The sequence below is a fragment of the Canis lupus genome, chromosome 16 (assembly GCF_048164855.1).
Source record: "Canis lupus baileyi chromosome 16, mCanLup2.hap1, whole genome shotgun sequence".
Classification (NCBI taxonomy): Eukaryota; Metazoa; Chordata; class Mammalia; order Carnivora; family Canidae; genus Canis; species Canis lupus.
This window is the reverse complement of record NC_132853.1, coordinates 8,084,465-8,094,627: the sequence shown is the minus strand read 5'-3', so window position 1 is coordinate 8,094,627 and position 10,163 is coordinate 8,084,465. Positions and strand designations below refer to the sequence as shown.

The 10,163-nt window shown below is 55.1% G+C and overlaps 1 protein-coding gene across 2 annotated transcripts in view; it reads right to left on the bottom strand.

The window, feature by feature from the left end:
- Window positions 1-10,163, bottom strand: part of LAMC3 (laminin subunit gamma 3) — a 58,783-nt gene that overhangs the window by 3,174 nt on the left and 45,446 nt on the right. The window contains exons 18-27 of one of the 2 annotated variants that reach the window (XM_072778363.1): window positions 9,568-9,709; window positions 8,523-8,728; window positions 8,070-8,146; window positions 7,479-7,613; window positions 6,203-6,350; window positions 5,049-5,228; window positions 4,796-4,898; window positions 1,895-2,094; window positions 1,187-1,333; window positions 981-1,080 (exon numbers count right to left, since the gene is read on the bottom strand). In XM_072778363.1, the coding sequence (XP_072634464.1) occupies window positions 981-1,080; window positions 1,187-1,333; window positions 1,895-2,094; window positions 4,796-4,898; window positions 5,049-5,228; window positions 6,203-6,350; window positions 7,479-7,613; window positions 8,070-8,146; window positions 8,523-8,728; window positions 9,568-9,709 (1,438 nt within the window). The remainder of the gene's footprint in view (window positions 1-980; window positions 1,081-1,186; window positions 1,334-1,894; window positions 2,095-4,795; window positions 4,899-5,048; window positions 5,229-6,202; window positions 6,351-7,478; window positions 7,614-8,069; window positions 8,147-8,522; window positions 8,729-9,567; window positions 9,710-10,163) is intronic. The other variant, XM_072778364.1, reaches the window with a different exon arrangement.

Sequence of the window (10,163 nt, the reverse complement as noted above, 5' to 3'; positions counted from 1 at the left end):
GTTCTACAGGTGACCCTGAGGATGCAACGCTAAGTGGCAGAAGCTAGTCACAGAAGGACAAATCTTGGGTGTGAGTCCACTGACATGAGGTCCCTGGAATGTGAAGTTCAAAGAGACGGAGGAGAGAATGAGGGACACCAGGGGCCAGGGGAGCAGGGAGTTCATGTCTGATGGGTGCAGAGTGTTTCGGGTTGAGAAGATGAGAAAGTTCTGGAGACAGAGGGTGGGGACGGCTGCACAACAGTGCGAATGTATGTAACGCCCCTGAACCGTATGCTTGAAGATGGTTAAAGAGGCCAATGTTGCATTATGTATTTTACCACCATTTTAAAAAATGCAGGCCTGCTGCCCCCGCACCCTGCTCTGAGGCCTCTGGGCCTTGCTGCACACTGTCCCCTTCATCTGAAATGTCTCCTTGCCGTGGCTCATCTCCATTCTCCCTCCCCCGAGAGCAGCTGCTGCTCGCTGGCTCTTGCCACACAGCGTGGCAAGCACTTTCTAAATTATGCAAGGGTCTACTCCCATTTTACTGATGAGGGGACTGAGGCTCAGAGAGGTGGAGTGGGTTTCCCAAGTGGTTTTCTCACAGCCCAGGATGGGAAAGCATAGACTTGAGTCTTGGTCTGATTCCAAGCCAGCACCTTGATCCTCGACAGCACACTTGCTTCTGTGACATCCATGCTCCTCCAAAACCCTCAAGCACTCCTGCTTGAGGCCAATATGCTCCTGCTCCTGTGGTACCTGCAGTGGTCTGTGTGCTAGGTTTTCTGCGTCCTCCTCCCCCGGCCAGACTACTAGCCCTTGGAGGCACATGGTGACCGGCCTGGGGATGCCAGCCCCTCCTTGCCTGGGGTCCTGGGCTTATTACAAATGCTTTTGGCCGAGGATGGGGGACCTTCGTGGCTGAGGGGGAGATCTTCTCTAGGGCTCAGCCTCCCAGAAGTCCTGAAGGTGCTCCAGGGACCCAAGGGTCTCCTTACCCAGCCTGGCGAGCAGCTCCGACAAGACCTTGACGTCCTTCTCCAGGGAGGTCCGTGATTCCCAGATCTGCTGCTCCACGGCATTCAGCCTGGCACCCACCTGGGGAGGGAGGAAGGGAAAGCTTGAACAGGGCTCCTGCCAGTTCAGGGGGCCAGGGGGACATGGGAGTGTGTGCGGTGTGTGTGGGGGTCCTTGGCACACATACCTGCCCAGCTGCCTCCAGCTCCTGTCTGCGGTCCCCTGAAGCTAGCACCTGCTGGGAAGCCTGTCGGAGCGTTGTCTGCACCTGGCTGGAGAGCCGGCCTGCCCGCCGGTGCTCCTGCTTGCCCTCCCTGAGCAAGGCCTTGGCGAGCTGTGGGGGCGGGCGGCAGTGGGGGGCAGCAGAGGGTGAGTGGAGTAAAGAGCAGGTAAAGAGCACTCAAGGCCATCATGCCAAGCAGGCACCAGTTTGTGCCCTGCACCATACATTCATTCCACAAACATGTACTAGATGCTGGCCAGACACACAAAGCTAGCGGGGGACCAGAGGGATGCACCTGGATTAGACCTTGGCCCCAACTAAACAACAAGGACCTAGAAGTTTGGGGGAATAAAGCCAAATAGACCTAGGTGAGAGCCCTGGCGATGCATTAACGAAACCCGGCTGATCCTCAGGGTACTCACCTGTCCCATGGGGATAATAGTGACACCTATTTCTTGGGGGATCAACAGGGTCACTTGCATGATACTCCAGGGCTCAGAGCCTGGGATCCACTGAGCCCTTAGTAAGTGTGGAGCATTCAGCATTGTCTATACAGAAGGGCGCAGGGCTGTAGGGACCACGTTTCACCTACAGAAGGGCAGCTCTTATAGGACAGTCCTCCCACAGGCCCAGGAGCAGGGACATCACTGTGGTCACCTCCATGGCCCTGACCTTAGCACTGTCCTTGGCCAACGTCTCGGCTTCCTGGCCCTTCTTCTTGGCACTGGCGGAGACAGACGCTGCATTTCCCAGCATCCTCTCTGCCTGCTTGGTCTTCTTTTTCAAGTCTGTGAGAAGCCTGCCCCTGACCGAGCCTGCCTTCCTCCCCAGCGTGGCCGGGTCCTTGGGCTGAGGAAACTGCCGCTTCATTCCTGCAAACCCGGGGGAGGCTGTGTCAGCAAGGCGGGCTTGTGCCTCAAGAGCCTGCCCGGCAGCCACGGCCAGACACCCAACCAGCCTCAGGCCTGCAGACGATGTGAGTGGAGGTTCTAGATGCAAGAGAGCTACCTTCTGAGGCTTGTTTGGGAAATAAACAAATAATGAGCAAGATGTACTGCTCAGTGATTTTTATTTCATTTTATTTATTTATTTGAGAGAGAGAGAGAGTACTGGATCTGTGGGGAGGGGCACAGGGAGAGGAAGAAACAGACTCCCCCCTGAGCAGGGAGCCCAACATGGGACTCGATTCCAGGGCCCTGAGATCATGACCCAAACCAAAGGCAGACACCAACCAACTGAGCCACCCAGGTGTCCCCTGCTCAGTGAATTTAAAGATTCATAGTATATTATGATGTTTATTAAAATCTCGAGATTACATGGTGGTCAATGGCTGGGCCAGGGGTGGGAATGGATGGGGAGCCACAGCGTGGCACTCAGTGAATCCATTCAGCCCTTTGTTTCTATGACCACTTATTCCTATAAGGGCTTTGGGGCAGCTTACAGTGATAGGTAAGTCAACAACTTGACCATTAAAATAAAAAAACTAAGGGCCACGTGCAACTGGGGGGATAAGGAAGGAAGGGAGGAAGAAGTGCCAGAAAATTAGGATAATGATATTGCAGGCATTGAATGCTCTACTTACCTCTGAGCTTCCTAGCAGCCAAGATAAAAAGGGAAAGTATTATGATTTGCATAGGTTTTCTTACCTAAAAAGAAGTAGCTTGTCTCTGTAAAGAAGACTTTTGCCCTTTCGTTCAGATAAAATTCAAGGGAAATCAGGAGTACTGATTATAGCCAATTTTTAAAATGAATCAAACCTTCTAAGGCAGAATGTCACATAATTTTCTATGAAGATAATCTGGAAATTAGATTTGTTTCTTGTGTACAAAATTGGCATTTCTTAAAATGCAATCCTTGGAGTCCTAACTCTAAGCGTCAGGAGGAAATGTCAATCAAGTTTAAATAAAGAGAACCAGGTTTCCCTATTGCAGGACTTCTCAGGGCCTTTACTACCCTAGGGTGCGCACTGTGTGGCCTCGAGAGGGCACTATAATAGCGACATTTCCTAAACTGATCTGAACACAAACCCACTGTTGGCACAGCATGCCCACATTCCCCCAGAGGGCAGAGGTCCGTGGTGGGACTCACATCTCTTAGGGACAGCAGATGGAGTTGGGGAGGAAAGCCATAGAGCCACTAGGACCACAGAGCCTGACTCCGGATCTGGGCTAAGGGCCCAGGGCCACACCCTGGGGAAGGCTGCTCCATATTTTGCTCAGTCAATTTTCCTTGCATCCTGAATACCAATTGAGCACAGGCCAAGTGTTGGTGAAAGGAGGTGTTTCTGAAAGGGGGCAGGAACGGGGAAAAGAGCCCGGGTTAGCGGGTTGAGATGAGTCCTTTTGTGGATCGTGGTACTGCACCAGGGAGGCCAATGTCCATGCAGTATGTATGTCTGACAATGAGAAGGTGATGCCTCATGAGCTAGTGAGCACGCATCACTGGAGGCAGCCCAGCAGAAGGCGGGTGTGGGGGGCAGCATATGGTTTTAGCAACCCTTAAAAATATTTTATGTTCTAAAGTCCTAATATTCTACCACTAGTATCACTGAATTTACATTTTCCTAAACACGACTCAGAGGCAAGTGCACACAGCCATGCCTTCCCCATGAGAAGCCCCCTGACCCATGGGTGACTGGGACTTCAGACCGCAGAGGGACAGAGAACAGGAGGCACCGACCAGCTTGCCCTCTGCCCCAGAGGGCAGGGGTCCATGGTGGGACCCACATCTCTCAGGGGCAGCGAATGGAGTTGGGGAGGAAAGCCATAGATCCACTAGGGCCACAGAGTCTGACTCCTGATCTCAGACCCCAAGAGGCCTCTGGGGCTGAGCGTGCTCCTGCCTTACCCAGTTCACTGGCACCGAGATAAAGGGTGAGGGGTCTTCTGTCTGCAGCAAAGAGGACATCAGACAAGCCTATTCCGTAGGGGGACGCGGAGCTGGAGGACCCTAACATGGGACGGTTTCCATTTGGCACACCGCTGACCCTGGGGAGTTATCAATCCCTCTCCTGGGTCTACACATCTATAAAATGGGACCACTTAGCCTCATTTTCCTACAGCTCAGAGGAGACCTGGATTGGCATCAACCCCCCCCTTTTTTTAAAAATATTTTATTTATTTATAAATAAATTAAATAAATAAATAAATAAATAAAATAAACCCACACCCCCTTCTAAAGAGAGCTCTGCCTCCTTTCCTATTGCCCCAGCTGAACACCAGACTGTGGCAGCCCTTGTACCGGTTGGACAGGACCCCTGGCAGGGGAAGACTAGACCAGGGACAGACGGTCGACAGCATCAGAATCTCTTCCGGCCCTGACGGTTTTGTGTGGTCTGATGACTGATGGCCACGTGGGAGGGTACCCGTGAGTGGTGTTTGAAGGAAAGACAAGCAGCCCTGGGAGAGGTCCTGGCTGGGAGGAATGGGCTGTTTGGCTTATGCCCACACAGCTGGACTTTTGTCGCCTTCTTGTCCCCAGAGCCAAGCTGCTAGGGCTGAGGCAGGAGTCCAGGTGGCTGTCACGGACATTTGGGCATCAAGACGCCCAGGGCTCAGCAAGGATCATGTGTACCTTCCAGATCAGCCAGCAGGGTCCTGGCTCCCATGACAGTCACTGTGGCGGCCTGGACAGACGAGGAAGCCCGGGTCAGGGCAGCTCTGGCCTCCTGGCGTAGCTGGAGAGAGAGGAGAGAGGCTGGGCAGGGGGTTACAGGTGGGAGACACTGGAGGGATAGAAAGAACTCTCCCTGGTCTTTGCCCTCTCCTCTCCCAAACCTGTCCCCTACCCCAGGACACCCTCAGGGCAGCCCCCACCAAGAGCCCACCTGCATGAGGGGCTGGGTCTTGTGCAGCATAGCCTGGGCAGTGGCCTGGAGGGCCCAGGCAGCCTCGGTGACCACCCGCTCTCTGGATGTGACCGTCTTCTCCAAGGCCTGAACTTTCAGGTCCAGGGCCCCAGCCTGGGACTTCTGGGGCTGCAGGGAGATGGCAGGCTCAGGCAGGACCTGGTAGGAAGGTTGTGGGGCAGACCCTCCAGTGGGTGAGAGGCAGCCTGGGGACGGGAATGGGGGGCACTGCATGTGGACCCCAGGAAGCAGGGGGGCCAGGGTGGGGATACCAGGCAGGGGAACCTGTCTCTACTCCAGCTCTACTAGTTACTAGAAGTGAGGCCTCCCTGACCTGTACTTCCTTCCCCAGGCCCACAGTCTCAGTGGAAACCCTGGGGCCCGATGTGCCTCCACATTTAGAACTTTCCTGACTCGAGAGAAGCAGACTGTGCAAGTACTGCCCATCCTCTGGCACCTTCGGCGGCAACTGGGGCCACGCTCAGGGTCAACCCCTTTAACACCTGCATAGTACTCTTCGTGTTCAGGAGCAGGGAAGCGAAGACCCCAAATAAACAGCTTCGGGTTGGTCAAGTTTTGCCCCAAATGCATTTGTAGAAGCTTAATCTCATCCTTAAAGTGCAGTTTCTGAGTTGTGGGATTTCAGGATTACGATGGAGCTGATTTATTCAGAGGGCCGACCAGCGGTACGCCCACCTTGCCCATTACTTATGAATCGTCTCCCGGCCCCCTTGGACGCAGCCCTAATGTAACCTGATGGGCAAGCTCTGACAGAGGACTTAACCAGAGCAGGAGGAGGCTGGGTGGAGTCCTTGGCCAAGGTCACAGATCTGGAGCAGCGGGGCTGGGATTTGATCCCATGTCTTTGCTAATGCCACTACCAAGAATAGTCCCAGCCTCGCTATTATCACCACAATCAACAACAAAGACTGGCCGAGCCCTAACTCCATGCCAGGCAGGTGCTCCGCCAAGCCTCGGAGGTAGATTATCTCGTTTTAAATCGACTGCCAAATAAAGATAAGCTACATCATCTGCCTCTGCCTGGGCCGCACTGGTTTCCCAGCTGCCACAGCCACCCACCCCCACGCCCTCCCACCCCCTTGGAGCTCCAAGGACTGCCTGGCCAGGCTGACCAGTGCCATGGGTGCAGCCAGCAAGGCCAGGCGCGGGGCTGCGTCTACACCGACTCGCTGCATGGTGGCCAGAGCCTTCTCCGCTTCAGGCAGCACCTCTGCCGCGGCTGTGCCCAGCGCCTTCTGGGCCGCCTGGACATCCTGGTACCTGAGAGAAGACAGCAGAGGTGGCTCACAGGGTGGGGTGGGGCACGGGGCCATCCTTCCTCATGGCTGCCCCCCACCCCTCGCTGGAGCCATCTGTAACTTCCCAGGCAGAGCCGTCCTCTGCAGGCTCAGCACCCAGCAGCTGGCCTCAGAAACTGGCTGCTATTCGGCAGAAGAGGCACCACATTCTTGTTTCTTCATTCATTCAATTCAAGCACTCTTTTCTGAAGGGGCTTGCCCTTGGTTTCCGCCTGAGAATCATCTGTTTTGCAAATGTTTGGAGCCTCTGGCTGAATCACTAACCAGTAAATGCTAGGTGCGGTGCTGGTGCGGAGGAAGGGACCTCAGCCCAGGCCCCGGTCTTGGCTGGGCTGTGCCCTTGGGTGACCTTGGGCATGCTGCTCTCCAGATAGATGCAGAGTCCTGGGCTGCATGGTCGCTCTGGGGCTCCATCAGCACCAAGGTGCTGGAATCAACCACCTAGGACTTTCCAGCTGTCCACAACCTTCCTGCCCAGCTCCATCATGGGCACTGCTGGGGCACGGTCCCCCACCACTGTCTCTTCTCCCTCCCCACTTCTCAGAGAGCCGGGGTCCCCACCGCTGTCCCAGGAATGAGTCATGGGACCTCACCCCACCCACGCCAGTGGGCTCAGGGATGGCTACCTGATGGGAGGTGGGTCTCAGATTCTCTCATCTAGGAAGTCAACCTGGGATTTATGAGACCTTGCTGGGTCTCTCCTGACCCTTTGACTGCGGAGGACATAGGAGTGTCACCCAGAGCAGAGAAGCAGAGGCCAAGCAGGAAGCTGCTGCCTGACAGGAGGAGCTGCCTGGGGGGGGGGGGGGGGGGGGGGGAGCGGGTAGAGCGGGGCTGGGGGATGCTGCAGGAGTGAGAGAGAATGGTGCTGCTCTGGACCTTCCTGGTTCAAGTTCTCGTCCCTTCTCTCCAGAGGCTGAGCCACACCCCCAGGCATAAGTGGGTTCCTGTAACTCACCACCCAGTCAGCCCAAGACCTCAGACATTCCCCCACTCCCATTGAAAGAATAAAGGAAGCCAGTTCTGGGCCTAGGATCCGTCAGCTGCAGGAAGCCAATTCAAGCCCTAACCCACACCCAGGAGGCCTCACCTGTCCTCTAGTTCCCGCTGGGCCTCCAAGGCCATTCTGCCCTCTACTAGACTCCAGAGAAGGGCGTAACTGGTGTTGGAAGCAACTAGAGCCCTCCGAGCAGTGGCCTTGATCTTGGCAGTGGCGTCCTTGTGGCTGTATGGAAATGCCCACCTGGCGGTCATCAACCACTCACACAGAAGGGAGTGTGTTCCCGAGCCCACACCTCCCACCACGTGGGTCTTCCACCATCCCAAGCAGTCCAGCCCCGAAGGCCAGTCTCCTCTTTCCCACCTGACACACAGTGAAGGCTGATGGGAAGGGATCCATACCCCACTTCCTGTTACATAGAGTTTATGCCTATTATCCTGGCATAATGGTCAAGAGGGCCTTTTACCACACATTAAATCTCAGTTTGGACAATAATGATATGATGACCCTAATAAAGACATCACAGAGGAGGGTGCTCAGGACAGCCTAGGTCTGGATCTGGGCAGAGGGACACCTGTGAGGTTGACCCTGACCCCAGAACCAGGGGCAGGGAAAGGGCTGGGCTCCCTTCATGACTGTGTGGGCAGGACCTCAGCAGGCTCCTGGGACTTGGGGTCTAACCTTCTGGCAAGAGCACGGGCCTCTGTGGCGAGGTGGCTCCAGGTGGTGGGCTGGCTGGGTCCATTCTGAGGAATCACCTTTAAAGAAGAGAGTGAGAGAGGAGGAATGACGGCCATCCCTGAAAGGCAAGGGCCTCGTCTGGTTAAATTACTGGGAGAACCAGACCATGCCAGTTGTTTCATAAAAGCCTCAAAGTCAGCACCCAGTGAACAGAGCCCCAGAATGTGGAAACAACAGGAATGACACCCACCACCCATTTGATGGGCATTCACTGTCCGCCTGGAACATGCCTTGTTCTATGTAGACAGTAGCCCACTGAGTCAGCAGAAGGGATACTATGTGACCCCCATTCTGCACATGAGGAAACTGAACCTCTCCAAAGAGGCACACCTCAGGCCACCAGATTCCCACAGTAAGCCCAGGACAGGTGGTGCGGAGGGGCCCCTGCGGTACCAGGGACTTGAGGACAGTGGCCGCCTGCAGAATCTCCTCTTCTGAGGACTCCAACACTGTGTCAAGGTCTGCCAGCTGCATGCAGGTCTTCTCTGTTTGGGCCTGGGCACAGCTGGCACCTCTGCTCAGAGCCCGCAGCTGCTCCCGGGCAGCCTTCACAGCATCCTTGAGGCCTGTCACCTGCTCCAGGAAGACTTCCCAGGCTCCTGCATGAAGCCCACAAAGTCCAGGGGTCACAGAACAATTAAGATTTTGCAATGAAGGTCCCGCTCTTGGAGGACCCCATCTGTGCCCCACAGCTTAGCTCCATCCATCAGCAGGCCTGAGCACCACCACCAGTCCAATTCCAAGGGAACTGCCTCGCCATTTTACAGATGCCAAGGCTGAGGCCCAGAAGAGGCAAATCCCAACCCAAGGCCTCCCACACAGGAAGTTGGCCATAGTCGGCTGGAAGGAATCCAGATCTGCTGGAGTCACAACAAGCAATTCCCGAATCAGAGACAGCAGGAACCCCTGCCTCGAGTCAGCTCTGTGATCTGCAGTGTGGCTCAGGATAGGCCTTTTAACATAGAGCATCCAGAAGGAAGCTCCCTGTTCTGACAATGAGTGTTGCTAAAGGGTGCTCAGCTTACCTAAGAATTGCTGCTAAAGGTGTGTAGGTGCTTAGGAACATGAAATTACACTGAAGAATCGATTCACTTTCAAAGTTCCCTGAATTGTAGTGCCCCAAGGACAGATTCCACCTGGCTCTAAGAACAGCCTTTCTTCCCCCCCTCCCCCCTCTTTCACTCGTTAATTGTCTATGCTGGGAAGTGAGCAAAATGGCCAATGGCCGGGGACAGCAGAAATGTTACCTGTTCAGCACCTGGGACAGCACCTCGATGATTATTTGTTCCCTGAGTCAATCAGTGAAGGAACCCAAGCCCTGGCCTCACCAAGCTCATGGGGCATGGGGCATGGGCTAGGATGTTATCTGAGGGGCTCCCAGGGCTGGGCCCGACCAGCTGGCCTTCCCGTTGCCTCCCTCTCCGCTCTCTCACCATACCTTGCAGGAGGTGGTAGTCCTGGTAGATGTCCCCCCGTGGGGCCTCTCCCTGCAGAATGGGCAGTGGTCCCCAGGACCTGCCACAATTGGTCCCCTCCAGCCACCCCTCCATCAGGGTCAGCCTGGCCTTCAGCTTGGCAGCCTGGAGGAGTCAGGAAAAGAAGGGTATGTGAGGCTGGTGGCGGGGAAGTCCTGTCTGCACACCTCCCCCTGGCTTCTGCCTGGCCTTCCCTCCCCAACAGTTCCTTTCTCCCATCTTATCCTGGGCGTCAGAGGTGAGGACACAGCAGAACTTCGAGAACCAGCCTTGCCTGCTCCTTCCTCCGAGCTGTCCCTTCCCTTCTCACACCCACAACACCTGCTGCCATTTAGCCGACCACATCTCTGTTCTACTCAGACAGGGATCTTCGAGAAGGGAAGGCCCAGGAGAATCCATCTGTCCTGCTATATTGCCACAGAGCAGGTGTGCATGGATACCTGCTGGCCGAGTAAGTGTGCCATGCAATGTCTCCTGGTGCTGTTTGTTTGTTTGTTTGTTTGTTTGTTTGTTTATTTATTTATTTATTTTAGAGTTTACTTATTTATTTGAAAGAGAA